General features: G+C 48.9%; 1 protein-coding gene across 1 annotated transcript; it reads left to right on the forward strand.

The window, feature by feature from the left end:
* The first annotated feature begins 200 nt into the window (after positions 1-200).
* oit3 (oncoprotein induced transcript 3) lies at positions 201-26551 on the forward strand. Its single transcript, XM_070865349.1, has 9 exons — positions 201-264; positions 1922-2296; positions 6333-6443; positions 10299-10421; positions 11955-12077; positions 17005-17165; positions 17701-18116; positions 23929-24028; positions 26282-26551. The coding sequence occupies exons 1-9, from the start codon at positions 201-203 to the stop codon at positions 26447-26449; spliced, it is 1641 nt and encodes a 546-aa protein (XP_070721450.1). The 3' UTR covers positions 26450-26551.

Here is a 26551-nt window from a genome sequence, read left to right on the forward strand (position 1 = left end):
GACGGGCTCATCGGCCCCTGGTCTCCGCGAGCACCCCAGGTCAAGGCTGAAGCTGCACATCCAGTCCCTCCTTCCTGTGCCCAGATAAAGAGTCCATCTCAGGGATAAAACTCCCCAGATAGAATGTAGAATAGACAGTCCTTTGGGGAGCTGGGCAGAGGAATAGTCACTGTAAACTCTGAGTGCTGGAGCTGAGGAACATGTTGTCCCTGACCCTGTTGAGCTTGGCTCTATCTGCTCAGCTTCAAACCTCTGTTTCATTTGGTAAGTGTATCGTGAAGACAGTATCACCGCTTTCAAAAGCCGGAATGCAACAATATTTAAAAGAATGGGCAAGAACAAAGGTGTGTGGAGGGAAGTGAGGTTGAGTATTATTAGGCAAATGCTCTGTACCCGGATTCGGAGAATGCAGTGGCTCTAAACTCGATTGGCCGAGTGCACTCCAGACCTGTATTATTCTGTGATAAACTACTGATGTTATTTGAGCTGTAGATTTTTTGCCAAGTTAATAGCCAAGTATTTTTTTAATTGTAAAGTACAGTCTGTCTTGAATTGCTGCAAGACTACAGGGCTGAGTCCAAGATATCGGTATTTCATAGGATCGTAGAAATTTACAACACGGAAGGAGGCCATTTCGGCCCATCGTGTCCACGCCAGCCAACAAGAGCTATCCAGCCTAATCCCACTTTCCAGCTCTCGGTCCGTAGCCCTGTAGGTTACGGCACTTCAAGCGCACATCCAAGTACTTTTTAAATGTGGTGAGGGTTTTTGCCTCTACCACCCTTTCAGACAGTGAGTTCCAGACCCCCGATAACCCTCTTCTCCCCGTTCGCTCAGACCCATTGCTTTAACAGTAACTGGATGGCCAGGATTGTTCTGGCGCACACTGGAAACGTGTATCGGGAAACTCTGTACCCCCCCAGCCAGTGCCTTGCAACCCATTCAGTGATATCACTGTGTCAGCTGTGGCTCAGTGGGCAGCACCCTCGCCTCTGAGTCAGAAGGTCGTGGGTTCAAGTCCAACTCCAGTGACTTGGGCACAAATCTGGGCTGACACTCCAGTGCCGTGCTGAGGGAGTGCTGCACTGTCGAAGGTGTCGTCTTTCAGATGAGATGTTATACTAAGGTTCCATCTTCTCTCTCAGTTGGCTGTAATAGATCCCAGGGAACTAATTGAAGAGCACGAGAGTTCTCTTGGTGTCCTGGCCAATGTTCATCCCTCAACTAATGTTACTAAAAAAAACAAGATTATTTGGTCATTTCTTTCATTGTCATTTGTGGGATCCTGCTGTGCGTAATTGGCTATGATGCTCATTGGGAGGTCCCGAGGTCATGAAAGGTGCTCTTTACTGCAAGTGGGGGTTGGAGTGGTGAGGGGGAGTAGGTAAGGTGGGAGATGGGTTTGGGGGTGGGGGGGGGGGGTTGGGTGCATTGTGTTTGGGGAGGTTTTGCTTTAGGGGGCTGAGGGTGGGAGGTCTGGGGTTTGGGGGGGTGGGGGAGGTTGGGGTTGGGGGATTGTGTTTTGGAGGGTTGAGGCAGGGGGGATTGTGTTTGGGAGGTGATGGGTTGGGAGTTTGTGTTTTAGCGGGGTGGGAGGGGGTTGGGGTTGGGGCATTGTGTTTGGGGGGGTTGTGTTTTGGGAGGGTTGGGGGCTTGTGTTTGGGGGGTGATGGGTTGGAGCGTTGTGTTTGGGGAGGGTTGTGTTTGGGGGGGTGTCTTGGGGGGGTTGTGTTTGGGAAGGGAGGGTTGTGTTTGGGGGGATTGTGTCTTGGGGGGGAGGGTTGTGTTTGGGGGGGGTGTGTCTTGGGAGGCTGGGGGGCTTGTGTTTTGGGGGGTGGAGTGGGAGGTGGGGTGGTTGTACTGTGGAAATGTGCTGTGTGTGGATGGAGTGCTGTGGAATGACTGGATTCTCTGTTGGCAGTGATGGACCCCTGCTCGGCCTACATCAGTTTGAACGAGCCCTGGCGGAACACAGAGCGTCACATTAACACCACGCACGGGACGCCCATGTGCGACAGCACCATGAACGGCGAATGGTACCGCTTCACCGGGATGGCTGGAGACGCCATGCCCACTTTCTGCATCCAGGAGAACCTGTGTGGCACGCACGCGCCCATCTGGCTAAACGGCAGCCATCCCATGCCGTCCGACGGCATCGTGTCAGTCCAGGCCTGTGCCAGCTTCAGCGACAACTGCTGCATGTGGAGCACCACAGTGGATGTGAAGGCTTGCCCGGGGGGTTACCACGTCTATCGCCTGCCCAAACCCAGCGTCTGTTTCCACGTCTACTGCGGACGTAAGTACTTCACGCCTTCGCGTCTCTTGCTAACTCTCGGGCTCACCGAGGCGAGCGGTGCCAGATCTACCCCGCTTTACCCACATTGTGCCCCCGGCAACGGCATCAACCATGCCCAACTCCCGAGCTCGGGGGCACTCCCCTTACCCGCACCAGTCCTCCCTTTCCACCGCCCACACCTCTGGCTCTTGGGCCCTTTCTGGGTGAAACTACAACTTTCGTGGCAACTTCGGAAAATGGCAACAAGTGTTGCGTTGGGTATTGTCCGAATCTATTTTGAAAGGGGTATTAATATTGCACGGGATATACGGCACAGAAACAGGCCATTCGGCCCAACCAGTTCACGCTGGAGTTTATGCTCCACTCGAGCTTCCTCCCGTCTTTCCTCATCTAAATCTATCAGCATAACCCTCTATTCCCTTCTCCCTCATATGTTTATCCAGCCTCCCCTTAAATGCATCGATACTATTCGCCTCAACCACTCCCTGTGGCAGCGAGTTCCACATTCTCACCACTCTCTGAGTAAAGAAGTTTCTTCTGAATTCCCCATTGGATTTCTTGGTGACTATCTTATATTGATGGCCTCTAGTTTTGCTCTTCCCCACAAGTGGAAACATTCTCTCTGTATCCACTCTATCAAAATCTTTCATAAATTTTAAGGACCTCTATTAGGTCACCCCTCAGCCTTTTTTCAAGGGAAAAGAGACCCAGCCTGTTCATCCTTTCCTGATAGGTATACCCTCGCATTTCTGGTATCATCCTTGTAAATCATTTTGGCACCCTTTTCAGTGCCTCTATATCCTTTTTATAATATGGTGATAAGAACTGTACGCAGTACTCCAAGTGTGGTCTAACCAAGGTGCGATACAGGTTCAGTGACCATCAGAGAGGACTCTGACCCAATCTAAGGGGTGCTCAGAGAGTCAAGGGATATGGGGTTAGTGCGGGAAAGTGGAAGTGAGTTAGAAGGTCAGCCATGATCTTATTGAATGGCAGAGCAGGCTCGAGGGGCCGAATGGCCGACTCCTGCTCCTATTTCTTATGTTCTTAATCATTCTGAGTCAGGTCCATACCTTGATCCCAGTCGATCATTGATTGATAGCATTGGCTGATCCCTCCCTCAACAGAATCCTAAAATGAACTACAAGTAAATAATAGAATTGATCAGCATCTCAACTATTTAGGGCACTTGGTCTGAATGTTGCCATTCAGCAGATATTTATTCCCCAGCAAATTCCTGCATGTTTTTACAATATGTTTTCTTTATCTGTTCACTCTGTTACATTTAGCTTCCCCCTTTCTCATCCTCGCAATTTGTTGCCCTCTCCTGACTGGTGTTGACTCCTTGTGGCACGTGAGAGCAGCGGTCCCTCCTTCCTGTGTCAGTGCTGACGATGAGTGCCAGTGGGCTATTCCACTGTGGGGGCATCACAGCCAAACCAACCCCGACCCCTCTCTCCATGCCCGCACTCCCTCAGCAGGAGAGCAATCAGGAGCAGGAGCATTGGCCGACTGTTTCCCTTTCCCAGCCCAGGGGAGGTCAGGGGGGAGAGGTGGCGGGGTGGGGGGTGGGGGCGGGGGAGAGGGGGAACTTCGGGTCTCCTTGGTCTATTTGCCCTGTACTACTCCGAGGCTGAACATTCTAAGCCTCCAGGGGATCTGCACAATCTGTTCCTGTGCAGAGCTTGACGTTACATCAGATTTACAGCACAGAAACAGACCAACTGGTCAATGCCGGTATTTAAGGTCCACATGAACCTCCTCCCACCTCACTTCATCTCACCCTACTTCAGGCTCGTGTGGACCATAATCGACAGATTAGACCATTCGGGCCGAATGGCCTGTTTCTGTATTGTACACTCGATGATGTAACTCACCTCATCAGCATACCCTTCTATTCCTTTCTCCCTCACGGGAGTTATCCCCGGTGTCCTGGGGCCAATATTTATCCCTCCATCAACATAACAAAAAAACAGATTATCTGGTCATGATCACATTGCTGTTTGTGGGAGCTTGCTGTGCGCAAATTGGCTGCCGCGTTTCCCACATTACAACAGTGACTACACACCAAAAGTACTTCATTGGCTGTAAAGCGCTTTGAGACGTCCGATTGTTGTGAAAGGCGCTATAGAAATGCAAGTCTTTTTTTCATGTGTATATCTAGCTTCCCCTTAAAGGCATCTATACTATTCACTTCAACCACTCCCTGTGGCAGTGAGTTCCACACTCTCACCACTCTCTGGGCAAAGAAGTTTCTCCTGAATTCCTGATTGGATTTATTAGTGACAAGTGAAAGCATCTTCTCTACGTCAAAATATTTTATTTCCATATAAACTCCAGATTTATATATCTTTCCCTCCATTACATTAGTCATAAATATACCTGTAATCATTTTGCTTACAATTCCCTCCATGGCCTCGCCCCTCCCTATCTCTGTAATCTCCTCCAGCCCCACGACCCCCCGAAATATCTGTGCTCCTCGAATTCTGCCCTCCTGAGCATCCCTGATTATAATCTCTCAACCATTGGTGGCCGTGCCTTCTGTTGCCTGGGCCCCAAGCTCTGGAACTCCCTCTCTACCTCTCTACCTCGCTCTCCTCCTTTAAGACGATCATTAAAACCTACCTCTGTGACCAAGCTTTTGGTCACCTGCGCTAATTTCTTATCTGGCTTGGTGTCAAATTTATGTTTTTTGTCTTATAACACTCCTGTGCAGCGCCCTGGGATGTTTTACTATGTTAAAGGCGCCCTATAAATACAAGTTGTTGTTGTAATACATTAAAACAATTGTGCATAGTGTCGACTACCTGCTAGTGTGACTCACTTCCTGTAACACTTTCCCCATCACATTTTGTTAATAACAGTGCTATTCGAGTAAAGCAGCTTACCATATGACTTACTGTGAGCAATGCCCTGTGAGATTATAGAATAATAGAATGTTATAGCACAGAAGGAGGCCATTCAGCCCATCGTGCCCATGCCAGCTCTTCAAAAGAGCTGTCCAATTAATCCCACTTCATCCCCTGCACTTTCCCCACAGCCCTGTAAATTTTTCCTCTTTAAGTATTTATCCTATTCACTTTGGAAAGTTACTGTTGAATCTGCTTCCACTTCCCTTTCAGGTGCATTCCTGATTATAATAACTCGCTGTGTACATTTTTTTTTCCTCATCTCCCCTCAAGTTCTTTTGCCAATTATAATAAATCTGTGTCCTCTGGTTACTGACCCTCCCACCAGTGCAAACAGCTCTGCCTGTAATGTATTAAAAGTCTTGCATATACCCTGTAGCAAGCACTTCCTGGAAATGCCACAGATATTTCCAACATCTTCCTTGTCACACAGTGCCGATTGACAGAACAGAATGTGACTTTTTTTTATTCATTCCTGGGATGTGGGCGTTGCTGGCAAGGCCGGCATTTATTGCCCATCCCTAATTGCCCCTTGAGAAGGTGATGGTGAGCCGCCTTCTTGAACCGCTGCAGTCCCGTGTGGTGAAGGTGCTCCCACAGTGCTGTTAGGGAGGGAGTTCCGGGATTTTGACCCAGCGACGATGAAGGAATGGCCGATATATTTCCAAGTCAGGATGGTGTGTGACTTGGAGAGGAACGTGGAGGTGGTGGTGTTCCCATGCGCCTGCTGCCCTTGTCCTTCTAGGTGGTAGAGGTCGCGGGTTTGGGAGGTGCTGCCGAAGAAGCCTTGGCGAGTTGCTGTGGTCCATCTTGTAGATGGTGCACACTGCAGCCACAGTGCGCCGGTGGTGGAGGGAGTGAACGTTTAAGGAAATAATTGAACCAGGGTGTGCAGACATAATTCAGTCCCCATTTTAAAGGCATACATTCTGTCATTATTTTTAGATTTCCATTATAAGTTTCGACATCCACATTTCTAATGGGGGCCGCTCATGTAAACTTGTCACGCTGTAATTATGCCCTCCCACCAATGGTGGCGCTGAAGCATGTCTCAATCCTTTTTCGCGCCAAGACGTTGCCAATTTAAACACGTCACCTCCAACTGACCCAGCTTTATCTTTTTACAGATTTCTATGACATATGTGATGAAGCAGATTGCGAAGGACACTGCACAGGCGAAGGGGAGTGCCAGTGTACTGTGGGTACCATCCTAGGCCCAGACGCCCAGACATGTCTAGGTAAGGCGTTCGAAAGGAACGTGTTCTTGGGAGGGAAATGGGAGAATGTTAACCTATTAGGGACAGAAAGACGGTGAGCAAAAATATTCTTTAATCCTCACAGACTTTATCCAAAGGTTGGAATAATCGGTCAAAAATCTTTAGCAATTTTTTTGTGACAGATTTTAAGCAATGCTATTCAAAGGCCGAGGGGATTTCAGGATGTGGTGGTGTTGGGTTTGCATGGTTTCCATAGTTACATCAAGTGTACAGCACAGAAACATGCCATTCGGCCCAACAGGTCCGTGCCGGTGTTTATGCTCCACACCAACCCCCTCACCTTCATCTCACGCCATCAACATATCCCTCTATTCCTTTCTCCCTCATGTGCTTAAATGTATCCATGCTGGTCATTGTCACATTGCTGTTTGTGGGAGCTTGCTGTGCACATACTGTCGGCCCTGTTTCCCCACATTACAACAGTGATTACACGCCAAAAGTACTTCATTGGCTGCAAAGCGCTTTGGGACGTCCTGCGGTCGTGAAAGGCGCTATTTAAATGCAAATCTTTCTTTATTTACATATGTAAAACGTACATATATTATCTTCTAATGATTTCAAACCATTTCTGGAATGGTGATTTTACATGCAGATACAGCAAGCAATTAGGAAAAGAAATGGTATGTTGGTCTTTATTGCAAGAGGATTTGAGTACAAGAGTAAAGACATCTTAATGCAATTATATCGGGCCCTGGTGAGACTGCACCTGGAGTATTGTGTACAGTTTTGGTCTCCTTACCTAAGGAAAGATATACTGGCCATTGAGGGAGTGCAACGAAGGTTCACCAGACTGATTCCTGGGCTGGGGGGATTGTCCTATGAAGAAAGATTGAGTAGACTAGGCCTATATTCTCCAGAGTTTAGAAGAATGAGAGATGATCTCATTGAAACATACAAAATTCTTACAGGGCTTGACAGGGTAGATGCAGGGAGGATGTTTCCCCCTGGCTGGGCAGTCTCAGCATAAGGGGTTGGCCATTTAGAACACAAGAACACAAGAAATAGGAGCAGGAGTGGGCCATTTGGCCCCTCGAGCCTGCTCCGCCATTTAATAAGATCATGGCTGATCTGATCATGGACTCAGTTCCACTTCCCTGCCCGCTCCCCATAACCCTGCAGGAAAGTGGAGTTGAGGTCGAAGATCGGCCAAATGATCTTCCTGAGCTTTACTGATCCAAAGATAGGTTTTGGATCTAATCTAGGTAATAATAGTTAACGGGCTGTGTATATCGAGGGCTTTTTGATGCGGGAACAGTTTGAATGAGAAAGACCTCATGGTTTGAAATCATTAGAAGATGTTAATATCTGTATGTTTTATACACATAAAAAAAAGATTTGCATTCATATAGCACCTTTCACATCCTCAGGACTTTCCAAGGCACTTTACAGCCAATGAAGTACTTTTTGGAGTGTCATCACTGATGTAATGTAACAGCCAATCTGCACACAGCAAGCTCCCACAAACAGCAATGTGTAGTCATGATCAGATAATGTGTTTTTAGTGATGTTGGTTGAGGGATAAATATTGGCCAGAACACCAGGGATAACTCCCCTGCTCTTCTTCAAAATAGTGCCGTGGGATCTTTTACATCCACCTGAGAGAGCAGATAGGATTAACGTCTCATCTGAAAGACAGCACCTCCAACAGTACAGCACTCCCTCAGGAGTGTCAGCCTAGATTTATGTGCTAAAGTCCCTGGAGTGGGAATTGAACCCACAACCTTCTACCTCAGAGGTGAGGGTGCTGCCCACTGAGCCACGGCTGATTAAGTAAACTCTTTGTTATTTAGAATATATTTATAGAGGGGGTTTTATTCAGTTTTGGCTTCATTCTTATTGTGAGCTTGTGTTGCTGCTCACAGTGAAGAATGAATAATTATTGGGTACAGTGGAGTACGGCTGCATTGATTGGGTACCTGAACTCAGAGGAGAGGTTCGGGAAACTCGAGGAAAGGCAATTGAGTTACATAGAAACATAGAAAATAGGTGCAGGAGTAGGCCATTCGGCCCTTCGAGCCTGCACCGCCATTCAATGAGTTCATGGCTGAACATGCAACTTCAGTACCCCATTCCTGCTTTCTCGCCATACCCCTTGATCCCCCTAGTAGTAAGGACTACATCTAACTCCTTTTTGAATATATTTAGTGAATTGGCCTCAACAACTTTCTGTGGTAGAGAATTCCACAGGTTCACCACTCTCTGGGTGAAGAAGTTTCTCCTCATCTCGGTCCTAAATGGCTTACCCCTTATCCTTAGACTGTGACCCCTGGTTTTGGACTTCCCCAACATTGGGAACATTCTTCCTGCATCTAACCTGTCTAAACCCGTCAGAATTTTCAACATTTCTATGAGATTCCCTCTCATTCTTCTGAACTCTAGTGAATACAAGCCCAGTTGATCCAGTCTTTCTTGATATGTCAGTCCCGCCATCCCGGGAATCAGTCTGGTGAACCTTCGCTGCACTTCCTCAATAGCAAGAATGTCCATCCTCAAGTTAGGAGACCAAAACTGTACACAATACTCCAGGTGTGGCCTCACCAAGGCCCTGTACAACTGTAGTAACACCTCCCTGCCCCTGTACTCAAATCCCCTCGCTATGAAGACCAACATGCCATTTGCTTTCTTAACCGCCTGCTGTACCTGCATGCCAACCTTCAATGACTGATGTACCATGACACCCAGGTCTCGTTGCACCTTCCTTTTTCCTAATCTGTCACCATTCAGATAATAGTCTGTCTCTCTGTTTTTACCACCAAAGTGGATAACCTCACATTTATCCACATTATACTTCATCTGCCATGCATTTTCCCACTCACCTAACCTATCCAAGTCACTCTGCAGCCTCATAGCATCCTCCTCGCAGCTCACACTGCCACCCAACTTAGTGTCATCCGCAAATTTGGAGATACTACATTTAATCCCCTCGTCTAAATCATTAATGTACAATGTAAACAGCTGGGGCCCCAGCACAGAACCTTGCGGTACCCCACTAGTCACTGCCTGCCATTTTGAAAAGTACCCATTTACTCCTACTCTTTGCTTCCTGTCTGACAACCAGTTCTCAATCCATGTCAGCACACTACCCTCAATCCCATGTGCTTTAACTTTGCACATTAATCTCTTGTGTGGGACCTTGTCGAAAGCCTTCTGAAAGTCCAAATATACCACATCAACTGGCTCTCCCTTGTCCACTCTACTGGAAACTCAGTATTCTAAGGGATGGAGATAGACTGCAGCCTGATACTATGTGTCTACAGGGGCGGAGCAGGCAGCTTACATTTAACTACTTTACTCCAAACAAATGCCCGGGGAGGCAGTGAGGCAAATAGTGTCAGCATGTTTCAGGGGGATCTGATTTCCGGCAAAGAAAACGATTGGGGGATATGACGGATAGGGAGTGTAGGGTAGTTTGGGGCTGGTCAGGCGGATTGCAGTGATCTCCTCCCAGAGAGTGGTGGGCGTCTGGAACTCACTGTCTGAAAGGGTGGTAGAGGCAGAAACCCTCACCACATTTAAAAAGTACTTGGATGTGCACTTGAAGTGCCGTAACCTACAGGGCTACGGACCCAGAGCTGGAAAGTGGGATTAGGCTGGATAGCTCTTTGTCGGCTGGCGCAGACATGATGGGCCGAATGGCCCTCTTCCGTGCCATAAATTTCTATGATTCATGTTCCTAATAGTTTCTGCAATAAGCCATTTGTAATAAAGGTGGCTGTGAGGATGTTCAATGACTGGTATGTTATGAAATGGTGCATTACGTGCTCTCTAATACTTAACCCTCGATTTCCGTCCCTCCCCTCACCCCTATCTTTCTAGATATCAATGAATGCGAGGTGAGTAACGGGGGTTGCAATGAGATCTGCATCAACCTGCAAGGCTCATTCCGTTGCGATTGTGGGGTTGGACGAGCACTGGGCAAGAACGCTGTGACCTGCGAAGGTGAGTGAAAACTCCCGACTTCCAGAACATCTCCGAGAGGTGGGGATTCAGATTTGGCCACTACCTGTCAGGTTGGGAACAGCTTGAGGTGGAAGGGCAGTGGAAATTTGATAGTTGGTTCCAGTCACTCCAGGAACATTTTGAGCTGGGAGATACGGCTGTTCTTATCATTGAGTCATAGAACCACAGAAATTTACAGCATGGAAAGAGGCCATTCGGCCCATCGTGTCCGTGCCGGCCGACAAAGAGCTATCCAGCCTAACCCCACTTTCCAGCTCTCGGTCCGTAGCCCTGTCGGTTACGGCACTTCAGGCGCACATCCAAGTACTTTTTAAATGTGGTGAGGGTTTCTGCCTCTACCACCCTTTCAGGCAGTGAGTTCCAGACCCCCACCGCCCTCTGGGTGAAAAGATTTCCCCTCAAATCCCCTCTAAACCTTCCACCAATTACTTTAAATCTGTGTCCCATGGTTATTGACCCCTCTGCTAAGGGAAATAGGTGCGTCGTATCCACTCTACCTAGGTCCCTCATAATTTTATACACCTCATTAAGGTCTCCCCTCAGCCTCCTCTGTTCCAAAGAAAACAGACCCAGCATCTCCATTCTTTCCTCATAGCTAAAATTCTCCAGTCCTGGCAACGTCCTCGTAAATCTGCTCCGTACCCTCTCGAGTGCAATCACATCTTTCCTGTAATGTGGCCACCATCCATAGAACTTAAACTCTGTCCAAGGAATTTCTGAAGTGGACGCAGGCCCCGATTTTAACACCAGGCGGATTCCCCACTCAGGCCTGAGTTAAAATTACAGTCGGATCTCGGTGATGTCATCGGGCCGCAACATGCCCGTGTAAAGAAGGACCCCTGTTGGCTCCGGGCTTGGGTCCTTGCTGCCTGCTCAGGGGAGCAGGTTAAAATGGCAGATGTCGCGATCGTGGCGGCTTTCAGACAGGTAAGCGCCCGGGCGATTATAATTGCCCACCAGCCTGGTTTGTGCTGAGCGAGTCGGGTTAAAATCGCCCCCCAATTTGTGTTTGAATGGTTGGTTGGCTCCCAGTCAAAGTTTTTCAAATTCCACTGCCAGGGATATTGCTCAGTGACCCACCACATCAGTGACTCACCACATCAGCGACCCAATCTGCCATTGACTGTCAGAGGGACCGAGTGTATCATTGACTGTCATAACAATCAGAGGGAGATCAGTGCACACTATCCATACAGACATTGCGCACTTTATTGAGGGGATAATGCATACAATTTATTGAGGTTTGCTTCAGAACGAGAATAGCGGTGAGGTTATGGCGAAGAGTTGCAGATGAAATATGGGCAGTGGCTTCACGTGGGAGGAGGACATAAGAACATAAGAAATAGGAGCAGGAGTCAGCCATTCGGCCCCTCGAGCCTGCTCCGCCATTCAATAAGCTCGAGTCTGATCATCAAGGCCTTTATATGAAGCAGTGGTTGATATTTTTGTTGAATAGTGTTGATGCTTTTTGTGCCCCTCCTACTTGGTGACATGTTGTGTTTGGTTCTGCAGAGATTGAAGGCTGCCACAGCAATAACGGAGACTGCAGTCACAGCTGCGTGACGGTGGAGGGAGAGTATAATTGCGAGTGTCCGCGCGGCCTGACGTTATCCGAGGACAATCACACCTGCCAAGGTAGATCAGCCAGCCTCGCGATACTTTTCCATCACAGGGCACACACAATGGGCTGGATTTTCGGTCTTCTGCCACCCCTGTTCGCGCCACGGACAGGCGGCAATGGCGGTGGGGATGGTTTCCCGGGCAGGTGGCCAGCTCCCAGCGCCCCGTCTGGAAATGAGTTGCCGGTTTTGCGGAGCAGCACCGCCCGGGAGCACCGAGCTGGCGCCTAACGCCACCGGTTTCGGCTGCGCGGTGAAACTTGTGCGCTGACCCTCGAGTGCCCCTTAAGATGGGACCGCCGGGAAAACCAGCTGGTCCGAGCTGTCCCGGCGACGGTGAGTGATGGAGTTGGTGAACGAGGTAAATTTGATTGTTTTGTTTAGTTTTATTTTGGCGATGTAGCTTATTGTGGGAGGGTTTAAGGTATTGAGAATGTTTGTTGTGTTTTTAAGTGTAATTTTTTTCCCCAGGGAAGCCTCTCTCCGGGTGCTCCGAGACCGGCTCGTTAGCTCGGGATTTTCAGTTGCTCAGCCGGCCTAGTGCCCCTAGAGAGGTGTGCAACGCCTCCCCTCGCGCTCCGCCTCCCCTCGCGCTCCGTCTCCCCTCGCGCTCCGTCTCCCCTCGCGCTCCGTCTCCCCTCGCGCTCCGCCTCCCCTCGCGCTCCGCCTCCCCTCGCGCTCCGTCTCCCCTCGCGCTCCGTCTCCCCTCGCGCTCCGTCTCCCCTCGCGCTCCGCCTCCCCTCGCGCTCCGCCTCCCCTCGCGCTCCGCCTCCCCTCGCTTTCCGTCTCCCCTCGCGCTCCGCCTCCCCTCGCGCTCCGTCTCCCCTCGCGCTCCGCCTCCCCTCGCTTTCCGTCTCCCCTCGCGCTCCGCCTCCCCTCGCGCTCCGTCTCCCCTCGCGCTCCGCCTCCCCTCGCGCTCCGCCTCCCCTCGCGCTCCGTCTCCCCTCGCGCTCCGCCTCCCCTCGCGCTCCGTCTCCCCTCGCGCTCCGTCTCCCCTCGCGCTCCGTCTCCCCTCGCGCTCCGCCTCCCCTCGCGCTCCGTCTCCCCTCGCGCTCCGTCTCCCCTCGCGCTCCGCCTCCCCTCGCGCTCCGTCTCCCCTCGCGCTCCGCCTCCCCTCGCTTTCCGTCTCCCCTCGCGCTCCGCCTCCCCTCGCGCTCCGCCTCCCCTCGCGCTCCGCCTCCCCTCGCGCTCCGTCTCCCCTCGCGCTCCGTCTCCCCTCGCGCTCCGTCTCCCCTCGCGCTCCGTCTCCCCTCGCGCTCCGCCTCCCCTCGCGCCCCGCCCCTCACTCAGGGCCCAGCTGCTCAATGTTACTGAGGCGCAAACTGTTCCCGGGCGAAAGCTCTACCGTCCTGCCGCTATTACTTCCCCGACATGAGCAGAACGGAACATCCAGCCCAATATGCTGTAAGATAGTTATACACCAAATGGGATTATAGTGACCAGGTTAAAATTGCAGATGTTGCGATCATGGCGGCTTTCGGACAGGTAAGGGCCCACGCCGATTATAACTGCCCACCTGCCAGGTTTCGGCTGAGCGAGATGGGTTGAAGTCGTCCCCCAATTTGTGGCTGAATGGTCGGTTGGCTCCTAGTCGAACGTTTTCAAATTCCACTGCCAGGGATATCTCTCAGTGACCCATCATCATCATAGGCATTCCCTCGGAATTGAGGAAGACTTGCTTCCACTCTCAAAGTGAGTTCTCAGCTGGGTGTAAAGTCCAATATGGGAATTACAGTCTCTGTCACAGGTGGGACAGACAGTGGTTGAAGGAAAGGGTGGGTGGGGAGTCTGGTTTGCCACACGCTCCTTCCGCTGCCTGCGTTTGGTTTCTGCATGGTCTCGGCGACAAGACTCGAGGTGCTCAGCGCCCTCCCAGTGACCCACCACATCATTGACTGACATTCTAATCAGCGACCATTGACTGTCAGAGGGACCAAGTGTATAATTGACTGTCATACCAATCAGAGGGAGATCAGCGCACACTATTCATATTGACATTGGGCAGCGCGCCCTTTACTGAGGAGCTAATGCAATGAAAGAGGCGATAATTGTTCTGTCTGGTCAAGTCTATGATGGATGGATGAATTGTATAAATTTATTCCCACTCAAAGTGGGCTGAATGCTGCCTCACTCTGGAGGTTGTTGAGGATTCTTAGTAAGATCTGTACTGAGCTGCATCAGGTCACCTTTAGACCTCAATTTTTGATGCTGAGATGTCCATTTCGATCTCCGTGTCCAATTTTCAGGATGTTATTGTTACCTGTCTTTGGAACAAAGGAGGCTGAGGGGAGACCTTATTGAGGTGTATAAAATTATGAGGGGCCTATATAGAGTGGATAGGAAGGACCTATTTCCCTTAGCAAGGGGTCAACAACCAGGGGGCATAGATTTAAAGTAATTGGTAGGAGGTTTAGAGGGAAGTTGAGGAGAACTCTTTTTCACCCGGAGGGTGGTGGGGGTCTGGAACTCACTGCCTGAAAGGGTGGTAGATGCAGAAACCCTCACCACATTTTAAAAAGTACTTGGCCCAGAACAGCTGAGGGCCCAGGGGCAGCACGGGCCCAGCCCACACTGTGCGATATGTGCGCGCACTAGGTCCATGCAGCAGAGCTGGTCTCCAGTCGTCCTGGTTAACCCTTGCCACTGGACCAAGACCTCGCTCTGTCAAGCCCCGTGTGGTGGCTGGTGTGCAACGGCCACCCCACGTTAACAAAATCCACCCACAGGCATCTTCCACCCTTCAGGATGTAGTTCGGGATCTGGAATTTCAGGTCCTTCATCAAAACACCTGTGAACTCATCCCTTTTTGGTGTGGAAGTGGGTCATCCTCGATACAAGGGACTGCCTAAGAAGAAGGCGACTTGGATGTGAACTTGAAGTGCCGTAACCTACAGGGCTACGGACCAAGAGCTGGAAAGTGGGATTAGGCTGGATAGCTCTTTGTCGGCCGGCGCAGACACAATGGGCCGAAATGGCCCCCTTTCGTGCTGTAAAGTTCTATGATTCTGTACATTCAAGGCAGTCAAAGTGGAAAATACCTTGGCATATTGCTGACGGACGCTCTAGATAAAGAGACTTTTGTTTATGTTGTACCTTCTCGGGGCCTCCAAAAATGCTTCAATGCCATTGTTTGTTCTTGGGGAGAACACCCTGCCAAGCTTTGAAATAGTGCCCTGGGCTACTAACATCACTTGAACCGGCAGACGGGGCTTAGTGTCTCAGCTTAATGTCTCAGCTGAAAGACGCACCTCCAACAATGCAGCACTTCCTCGGTACTGCACTGAAGTGCCAGCCAAGATTATTTGCTCACGTCCAGGATGTACATACAAGTTTTTAATGCGCTGGGTAAATATGATATTAAATGGTATTTATAAAATGTGCTGGTGATCGTCATCATCATAGGTGGTCCCCTCGACAAGAGTTCACAGATGTTTCACTGAAGGACCCGATGTTCCAGTCCTGAACTCCAATTGAAGGGTGGAAGATTCCTGTGCGTGGATTTTTTTTACGTGTGGTGACCGTCGCACATCAGTCACCACACGGGCTTGACGGAGCTCGGCCTTTATCCAATGGCAAGGGTTAACCAGGACGACTGGAGACCAGCTCTGCTGCACGGACCTAGTGCGCACACATATCGCACAGTGTGGGCTGGCCCGTGCTGCCTGATTGCGGAGCACTAATATACCTATTCTAATGATGTGACAGAAAAACATTTGGATTTAATGGATCCTTTCCATGGTACTTAATTGGAATGGGACCATCCAATGAATGAACATGAGTCTATCTCTAATACAGGTCCAGGTTCCAGTAACAACAGCCCGCAACACAAAACTACCTTAACTGGTATAGAATCATGGAACAGTACAGCACTGAAGGAGGCCATTCGGCCCATCGAGTCTGTGCCGGCTCTTTTGAAGAGCAATCCGGTCAGTCCCACTGCCCTCGCTCTTTCCCCATGTCCCTGCAATTTTATCTCCTTCAAGTATTTATCCAACTCCCTTTTGAAGGCTGCTTTTGAATCTGTATCCACCGCCCTATCAGGCAGTGCTTTCCAAAACCTAATCACTCGTTGCGTAAAAAAAGTATTTCCTCATGACACCTCTGGTTCTTTAGTCAAGCACCTTAAATCTGAGTCCTCTGATTACCGACCCTTCAGCCACTGGATACAGTTTCTCTTTATCCAAATCCTTCATGATTTTGAACACCTCTATCAAATCTCCTCTTGGCCTTCTCTGCTCTGAGGAGGACAACCCCAGTTTCTCCAGTCTATCCACGCAAACTTGAGTCAACCGATCTTCCATCAAAGACAGGAGACCCACATTCCTCCCCTTTAGGTTTGAATCCAGGCTCTATAGCTGACAGAGAAGTCATCTAACACACTGCAGCGAGCGGAGACCTCGTGTCTCTCGCCCTCCCTAGGATTCATTGTTGAAAGTTCTGTACACTTAACAGCAATCTAATAGGGAATTCAGAAGAAACCTCTTTACCCAGAGAGTGGTGAGAATGTGGAACTCGCTGCCACAGGGAGTGGTTGAGGTGAATAGTATCGATGCATTTAAAGGGAGGCTAGACAAGTATATGAGGGAGAAGGGAATAGAGGGTTATGCTGCTAGATTTAGATGAGGAAAGACGGGAAGAGGCTCGAGTGGAGCATAAACGCCGGCATGGACTGGTTGGGCTGAATGGCCTGTTTCTGTGCCGTATAATCTATGGAGTTTTATGTAATTTTGCACCATTTAGAGACCCCCATTCTGAGATGGAGAGCTTTGTCTCTATTGTCTTATTTGGATTTGAGCCAACATTATAAAAGGGATTTAGAATCCCAGCACCCTGAACATCTTCTAGTGGATAATTTGCTTTGTCTCAGTCCTTCCCCCACACCCTCGCCCTAGTACCATGACCTGACCTCGTGTTTCTCTCTTGTGGTCTCTCTCTGTTGCCAGTGCCTGTGCAGTGCAAGTCGGAGTCGATTGAAGTGGCAGTACCCAAGGATTTGGTTGGCGGTTTGGAGCTGTATCTCTTGAACGCATCGTGCAAAGCACTTTCCAATGGGACGCACGTCAACATCAACTTCAACCTCAAAAGTTGTGGCACAGCTGTTGAGGTAATAATGCAAACTAAATGCGTTTCGCAGGAATGTTCCAAAATGATCAGGTTGACATGGTAGCGGTTTATATTTATATTTGCCCTTCTCTTATTTTCTCTTCCCCACCCCCATCCCACTTTTCCTTACAGCTCTGTATTTACACAGCTTAACATCACAACCTTTGTTCCAGATCCCAAATTACCGACAAGCAAAGTTACGGGAGATTAACTAATGTTACAGCTAAACATCCCAGCCGGTCTCCCGATCCCAGATTACTGATGAGCAATGCCACGGGAGATCCACTAATGCCATAGCTAAACATCCCAACCTGTGTTCCCGATCCCAGATTACTGATGAGCAATGCCACGGGAGATCCACTAATGCCATAGCTAAACATCCCAACCTGTGCTCCCGATCCCCAGCTACCCGTGAGCAAAGCCACGGGTGATCAGTTTAGACTTTATAATTTTCCTGTTTGGGCTAGAATGGTTGCAGAGGCAGAAAAGTGTCGGTTAATCTTCCTGTTTGTTTATTTTCTAACGCTTCTCTCCAGGTTGCAGACGATAAGATCATCGCTAGAAACACACTAACTGGTATTCCCAAACAGACTCCAGGCAGCAATGGGGATATTATCGTCCGGACCAGTAAGCTGGTGATCCCCATCACCTGCGAGTTCCCCCGCCAGTACACGGTGTCCGAGGGATACGTGCCGAACCCCGCCAATTCTCCGCTGCAGATCGTGGGCAGAAACCACGGCCTCTTCCCCTTTGCTCTGGAGATCTTTAAATCCAAGGATTTCGATGAGATTTACAAAGAGACGCCACCGGTTCTCAAACTCCGAGACTCACTGTACTTCGGGATCGAGCCTCTCGTGCATGTGGACGGCCTTGAAGCTTTAGTTGAGAACTGCTTTGCCACCCCCTCAGCCAGCAGTGATGACGTCATGAGGTACTACCTCATCAAGGATGGGTAAGTACCAGAGGGAGTCAAAATCTTTCCCATCTTTTACAAACCCTCATTTCACAAGCACTGCTGCGCAATTACTACAAGTGAGCATGTTTAACAATGACCATATGTTCAAACAATCATCCACTAACCTTTCCATGAAAGGCTATGGAGAAAGGGTGGGAGAATGGGGTTAAATGAATAGCCTTTTTGCAGAGATAGACACAGACACAATGGGCCGGATGGCCTCTGTAATGTATTTGCTTCACGGATTCTTTGCTTAAGAATTCATAGCAACACATTGCTATTAAGAACTAGTTGGCTTATTAGCAAAGGTTTAACAATCACACTCATCATCATCATAGGCAGTCCCTCGGAATCAAGGAAAACTTGCTTCCACTCTAAAACATAAGAACATACGAATTAGGAACAGGAGTAGGCCATCTAGCCCCTCGAGCCTGCTCCGCCATTCAACAAGATCATGGCTGATTTGGCCGTGGACTCAGCTCCACTTACCCGCCCGCTCTCCATAACCCTTAATTCCCTTATTGGTTAAAAATCTATCTATCTGTGATTTGAATACATTCAATGAGCTAGCCTCAACTGCTTCCTTGGGAAGAGAATTCCACAGATTCACAACCCTCTGGGAGAAGAAATTCCTTCTCAACTCGGTTTTAAATTGGCTCCCCCGTATTTTGAGGCTGTGCCCCCTAGTTCTAGTCTCCCCGACCAGTGGAAACAACCTCTCTGCCTCTATCTTGTCTATCCCTTTCATTATTTTAAATGTTTCTATAAGATCACCCCTCATCCTTCTGAACTCCAACGAGTAAAGACCCAGTCTACTCAATCTATCATCATAAGGTAACCCCCTCATCTCCGGAATCAGCCTAGTGAATCATCTCTGTACCCCCTCCAATGCTAGTATTTCCTTCCTTAAGTAAGGTGACCAAAACTGCACGCAGTCCTCCAGGTGCGGCCTCACCAATACCCTGTACGGTTGCAGCAGGACCTCCCTGCTTTTGTACTCCATCCCTCTCGCAATGAAGGCCAACATTCCATTCGCCTTCCTGATTACCTGCTGCACCTGCAAACTAACTTTTTGGGATTCATGCACAAGGACCCCCAGGTCCCACTGCACCGCAGCATGTTGTAATTTCTCCCCATTCAAATAATATTCCCTTTTACTGTTTTTTTTCCCAAGGTGGATGACCTCACATTTTCCGACATTGTATTCCATCTGCCAAACCTTAGCCCATTCGCTTAACCTATCTAAATCTCTTTGCAGCCTCTCTGTGTCCTCTACACAACCCGCTTTGCCACTAATCTTTGTGTCATCTTCAAATTTTGTTACACTACACTCTGTCCCCTCTTCCAGGTCATCTATGTATATTGTAAACAGTTGTGGTCCCAGCACCGATCCCTGTGGCACACCACTAACCACCGATTTCCAACCCGAAAAGGACCCATTTATCCTGACTCTCTGCTTTCTGTTAGCCAGCCAATTCTCTATCCATGCTAATACATTTCCTCTGACTCCGCATACCTTTATCTTCTGCAGTAACCTTTTGTGTGGCACCTTATCGAATGCCTTTTGGAAATCTAAATGCACCACATCAATCGGTACACCTCTATCCACCATGCTCGTTATATCCTCAAAGAATTCCAGTAAATTAGTTAAACATGATTTTCCCTTCATGAATCCATGTTGTGTCTGCTTGATTGCACTATTCCTATCTAGATATCCCACTATTTCTTCCTTAATGATAGCTTCAAGCATTTTCCCCACTACAGATGTTAAACTAACCGGCCTATAGTTACGTGCCTTTTGTCTGCCCCTTTTTTTAAACAGAGGCGTTACATTAGCAGCTTTCCAATTCGCTGGTACCTCCCCAGAGTCCAGAGAGTTTTGGTAGATTATAACGAATGCATCTGCTATAACTTCCGCCATCTCTTTTAATACCCTGGGATGCATTTCATCAGGACCAGGGGACTTGTCTACCTTAAGTCCCATTAGCCTGTCCAGCATTACCTCCCTAGTGATAGTGATTGTCTCAAGGTCCTCCCTTCCCACATTCCCGTCACCAGCAAATTTTTGGCATGGTCTTTGTGTCTTCCACTGTGAAGACCAAAGCAAAATAATTGTTTAAGGTCTCAGCCATTTGTACATTTCCCATTATTAAATCCCCCTTCTCATCTTCTAAGGGACCAACATTTACTTTAGTCACTCTCTTCCATTTTATTTTTGGTAAAAGCTTTTACTATCTGTTTTTATGTTTTGCGCAAGTTTACTTTCGTAATCTATCTTTCCTTTCTTTATTGCTTTCTTAGTCAGTCTTTGCTGTCATTTAAAATTTTCCCAATCTTCTAGTTTCCCACTAACCTTGGCCACCTTATACGCATTGGTTTTTAATTTGATACTCTCCTTTATTTCCTTGGTTATCCACGGCTGGTTATCCCTTCTCTTACCTCCCCAGAGTCCAGAGAATTTTGGTAGATTATAACGAATGCATCTGCTATCACTGGAATATATTTTTGTTGAGCACTATGAAAGAGCTCCTTAAAAGTCCTCCACTGTTCCTCAATTGTGCCACTGTTTAGTCTGTGTTCCCAGTCTACTTTAGCCAACTCTACCCTCATCCCACTGTAGTCCCCTTTGTTTAAGCATAGTACACTCGTTTGAGACACTACTTCCTCACCCTCAATCTGTATTACAAATTCAACCATACTGTGATCACTCATTCCGAGAGGATCTTTTACTAGGAGATCGTTTATTATTCCTGTCTCATTACACAGGACCAGATCTAAGATAGCTTGCTCCCTTGTAGATTCTGTAACATACTGATCTAAGAAACAATCCCGTATGCATTCTATGAATTCCTCCTCCAGGCTACCCCGTGCGATTTGATTTGACTAATCGATTTGTAGGTTAAAATCCCCCATGATTACTGCAGTTCCTTTTTCACATGCCTCTATTATTCCCTTGATTATTGTCCGCCCCACCGTGAAGTTATTATTTGGGGGCCTATAAACTACGCCCACCAGTGACTTTTTCCCCTTACTATCTCTAATCTCCACCCACAATGATTCAACATTTTGTTCATTAGAGCCAATATCATCTCTCACAACTGCCCTGATATCATTCTTTATTAACAGAACTACCCACCTCCTTTCCCTTCTTGTCTATCCTTCCGAATTGTCAGATACCCCTGTATGTTTAATTCCCAGTCTTGGCCATCCTGCAACCACGTTTCTGTAATGGCCACCAAATCATACCCATTTGTAATGATTTGTGCCGTCAACTCATTTACTTTATTTCGAATGCTGCGTTTAGGTAGAGTGTTTTAATAAAAAATTAGTTCTCAGGTGACTGAACAGTCCAATACGGGAATTACAGTCTCTGTCACAGGTGGGACAGACAGTGGTTGAAGGAAAGGGTGGGTGGGACAGGTTTGCCGCACGCTCTTTCCGCTGCCTGCGCTTGGTTTCTGCATGCTCTCGGCGACGAGACTCGAGGTGCTCAGCGCCCTCCCGGATGCACTTCCTCCACTTAGGGCGGTCTTTGGCCAGAGACTCCCAGGTGTCGGTGGGGATGTTGCACTTTATCAGGAAGACTTTGAGGGTGTCCTTGTAACGTTTCCTCTGCCCACCTCGGGCTCGCTTGCCATGTAGGAGTTCCGAGTAGAGTGCTGGCTTTGGGAGGCTTGTCAATCACACAACACATTACCAGTTCATCCACCAGGCTCACAACCACCTCCCTCATCGTGGATCCCCTGAACCCAACTGGCTGGGGTTTTATTGAGTCTTGTGAACATCACGTGACTGGCTAAGCCACTCACAACGCAACAGCTCTACCATACTGACAGGGGCATACATTACAGCCTCCTTCTTTGCTACAAAGTTCTAGGATTCTGTCCTCATATGTTCAAACTGCCCTGCATCATATAATTAGTAACAATCAGTGACCCACATAACATTTGGGATTTTCATACTGAAGAAAAATAAGAAATCTCCCTAAATAATGGAAAAAACACAACTTGCATTTATTTAGTTTCTATAAAACATCCCAATAGGCTTCTGAGAAGAGAAAATTGGTGCTTAGCAACAGTAGAAGGTAACCAAATAGATAGAAACATAGAAATTTACAGCGCAGAAGGAGGCCATTCCGGCCCATTGTGTCCGCGCCGGCCGACAAAGAGCCACACGGCCCTCGGTCAGCAGCCCTGAAGATTACATATAAACCGATGAACAATGAACAATGGCGGAAAAGTAAAGAGCACCCGGCCCAACCAGTCCGCCACACACAACTGCGACACCCCTTGCACTGAAACATTTTACACTCCACCCCAACCGGAGCCATGTGATCTCCTGGGAGACGCAAAAACCAGATAAAAACCCAGGTCAATTGGGGGAAAAATATCTGGGAAAATTCCTCTCCGACCCATCCAGGCGATCGAAACTAGTCCAGGAGATCACCCTGGCCGTATTCGATTCCCTGCAGTACTTACCATCATATCTGCGCCAGCCAACAAGAGGTTATCAGTCTAATCCCAATTACCAGCTGTAGGTCCTTAACCCTGCAGGTTAGGGCACTTTAAGTGCCCATCCAAGATTGAAGTGGTAGGTTTGAGGAGGTCTTAAAGAGAGAAAGAGAAGTAGCAAGGTGATGGGGTTCAGAGAGAGGGTTTCAGAGAGTGAAGAAAAGATGGCTGACAGCGGTAGCACTGACAGTGGGGCTGGGGTTGAGGGGCGGGTGTGGGAGGGAGGGGGGGGGAGGGAGATGGACGAGGGTGTAGGGGTCAGAGTTGGTAGATGGAATGCCATGAGCCGGAGGAGTTTGCAGAGGGAGGGTGGAGAAGAACATGGACAGATTTGTAAAAATGAGGACAAGGATTTCAGTTCAATGCGCTGGTGGACAGGGAGCCAGTGCAAGGTGTAGAACACAGGGTGGTGGGTGAGTGGGTCTGGGGGGTGGGACAGGATGGGGCAATGGAGATTTGGATGAGTTCAGAGCTTATGTAGGGAGGAGCTTAGGAAGTCAGCCACAAAAAACATTGGATCTGGAGGTGAGTTAAGTGTGGATAAGAACGTTCCCCTTGGAAATTAAACAGATGGAGTAGAGACAATGGTAGGGATAAATTGTACATGCTGCAGAACAGCTTGATCGATCAAAATGAGGTTGGATACATAAATTCCATGAGATTCTTTGAAGACCAGAAGAATGTTCTTTCATTTCTGAAAAACAAGGGTCCGAAATTCCCCTGTTCTGCGTCTCCCGTTAACACCTCTGGGAGGGGGCACTAACTGGAGCACGAAATTGGATGGGTTGCGGGGGGAGGGGGGGTGCTACCGGCTCCCGTGAAATTGCGCAGGAGTTAGCGGAGGCGTAAACACGGTCGTGTCGTGCCCCGCTGGAAACGCCCCGGGCTGCCACGCCTCCAGCAATGACATCATCACCGTGCATGGTGACCCCTTTTCACCCCGCGGGCGCAGAAAGTCCCGCCTCCCCTCGGTTACCGTCCCCAAATGGGGCGTAACCCAATTTTGCCCCCCCCCCCCACATTATTTTTCTGACAAATGCAACGCAAACTCCACGGCTAAACTGCCGATTCCTCAAAGGCCAAACTCCAATCGAATCCAACTCTACATACCAACCTCTGAGGGCAGAGTCTATACAACCACCTGCTACGATCAAATACCTTACACAGCCAACCAAGAGTAAGATGAACTAGACGTCGTCAGTGAGGCTTGTGCGCCTGAATGTAGCAAGTCAGGACAGTTGGACAGATATTCTTGATATGCTGGAGTCTAAACAAATGTCTTGTTCCCCCTTTTGCAGCTGCATCAATGACGACACAGTCAAACAAGAAACATCCAAGGACCATCTTGCAAAACATTTCTACGTCCCTGTCTTTAAGTTTGTGGGAAAAGACAATAAGGTAAGAATTTCCCTCACAAGAAGTGCACAAGATATACCGCATGGGCTTAGACTGACGGTGGATAATAAACACCGTGTGTGTGAAATCTGTGACACTGTCACACTCACTCCGTCATAGGAGAGGAGTCTGGAGCCTGTGACCCTCTGTCCTGCTATCCCCTCGATACAAGCGGCTATGGTTTCGGCTGTGAGGGCCATCAGGATTGGGCTTGCATTTGTGATTCCAGTCCGGATGACAATGTGGATGGTGATGTAGACAGTGATGGGGTTTGGATGGAGTTTGAGGTGCATTTCTGGTTCCGATTGGGATTGTGAGCTGGGTGTTTGCAGGGACTGGCACTCCCAGCACCAAGTCCCACTTCACAGGAGGGCAGATTGGCCAATTCGGCACAGAAGTCAACGTGGCCACCTTGGAACCATCTGATTATTGATCAGTAAAATTAATATTGATTAGAAAATTGGCAGGGGCCCAATTCTGGGCGCCACATTTCAGGAAAGGTGCCAAGGCCTTGGAGAGTGTGCAGAGGAGATTTACGGAATGGTACCAGGGCTGAGGGACTTGAGTTATGTGCAGAGACTGGAGAAGCTGGGGTTGTTCCCCCTAGAGCAGAGAAGGTCAAGAGGCGATTTGATCGAGGTGTTCAACATGCACAGTTTTGATAAAGTAAATAAGGAGAAAATGTTTCCAGTAGCAGAAGTAAAAACAGAAAATGTTGGAAATCTCAGCGGGTCAGGCTACATCTGTGGAGAGAGAAACAGAGTTAACGTTTCAGGTCTGGGACCCTTTGTCAGAGCAGGAAAAGTTTGAGATGTAACAGATTGTTGAGGAACTGCAAGGGTTGGGAAGGAGGGGGGGGAAGGGAAGAACAAAAGGGAAGGTCTGTGATAGGGTGGAAGGCAGGAGAGATTAGAGAGACAACAGGGATGATGGGCAAAAGTGAGATGGTAATGGGACAAGTTAGGAAACAAAAGATGAGTCTAGAGAGGGTGTGAATGGCGGAATCATCGCCGGCTGCCGCGGGAAAGAGAAAAAGGTGGGGGGTTGTAAAAATAAAGGGGGGAAAGGGACAAAAAATATTGGCAGAGGTTCTGGTCTGAAATTGTTGAACTCGATGTTGAGTGCGGAAGGCTGTAAAGTGCCTAAACGAAAGATGAGGTGCTGTTCCTCGAACTTGCGTTGAGCTTCATTAGAACAGTGCAGGAGGCCGAGGACGGAGAGGTCAGAGTGGGAGTAGGAGTGGAGAATTAAAGTGACAGGCGACCGGAAGCTCGAGGTCACGCTTACGGACTGAACAGAGGGGTCCCAGTGACAGAAGGATTGGAAGGATTAAGGTGATTGGCAAAAGAACCAGAGGCACGATGAGGACGGTTTTTTTTTTACACAGTGAGTTCTTGTGATTTGGAACGCACTGTCTGAAAGGGCGGTGGGAGCAGATTCAATAATAACTTTCAAAAGTGAATTGGATAAATACTTGAAAGGGAAAAAATTTATAGGGCTACTGGAGAAAGAGCAGGCGAGTGGGACTAATTGGATAGCTCTACCACAGGCACAGAAGAACATAAGAAATAGGAGCTGGAGTCGGCCATTCGGCCCCTTGAACCTGCTCCGCCATTCAATACGGTCACGGCTGATCATCGACCTCAACTCCACTTTCCCGCCCAATCTCCGTATCCCTTGATTCCCCTAGACCCCAAAAATCTATCGATCTCAGTCTTGGATATATTCAGAGACTCAGCATCCACAGTCCTCTGGGGCAGAGAATTCCAAAGATTCACCACCCTCTGAGTGAAGAAATTCCTCCTCATCTCCGTCTTTAATGGCTGACCCCTAATCCTAAGACTGTGCCCCCTAGTTCTAGGCTCTCCAGCCCGGGGGAAACAACCTCTCAGCATAACGGGCCGAATGGCTTCCTCCTGTGCTATACCATTCTATGAGATCGGACAGCCTGCCTCGTGCGTCCTCCCACTGATCGAGGCTCCGTGTGGCCCTAACTCATGAAATCTGCTCCCTGTGTGGTGCAGAGCTCCGTCCAGTGGCATACCGCTCCACCCAGTGGACGGCTGCGGTAATGCAGCCACTGCTGTTTACAATAATAAAAGCATCAGGTGACGGGTCAACTGACAAGTACCCGAGCGGAAGCCATCTTGTGAGTGTGTGCTTCAGTGATGTTGCAGAGAAGAGATCACGTCCATGAGCCGGTTTAGCACGCTTGGCTGCGCTGGTGCACTGACACCCGGTCTGCTTACCCCGCAGAAAGTTTACCTGCACTGCCGTGTGCTGGTGTGCGGGGCCCTGGACACCAAATCCCGCTGCTCGCAGGGCTGTCGCAGACGCATGCGCCGATCTGCGGAGACGGAGGACACGGGCCACCTGAGGGACCACCTCCTCAGCGGAGGTCCAATCGAGATCGACCCCGAATAACGGAACGTGGGGGCATCCGGAACATTCCACTCGCCCCCTTTGAAGAGCTTTGAAATTGTGCACAGGACACAAAACAGCAAAAATGTACAATTGATTTCTGTA

The sequence above is a fragment of the Pristiophorus japonicus genome, chromosome 22 (assembly GCF_044704955.1).
Source record: "Pristiophorus japonicus isolate sPriJap1 chromosome 22, sPriJap1.hap1, whole genome shotgun sequence".
NCBI lineage: Eukaryota > Metazoa > Chordata > Chondrichthyes > Pristiophoridae > Pristiophorus > Pristiophorus japonicus.

Excerpts from the sequence above, each read along its gene's own strand:
- oit3 (XM_070865349.1), top strand. The coding sequence starts at position 201 with ATGTTGTCCCTGACCCTGTTGAGCTTGGCTCTATCTGCTCAGCTTCAA. Across the intron at positions 10,422-11,954 it reads GAACGCTGTGACCTGCGAAG|AGATTGAAGGCTGCCACAGC; the intron begins GTGAGTGAAAAC and ends TTGGTTCTGCAG. Across the intron at positions 24,029-26,281 it reads TTGTGGGAAAAGACAATAAG|AAAGTTTACCTGCACTGCCG; the intron begins GTAAGAATTTCC and ends CTTACCCCGCAG.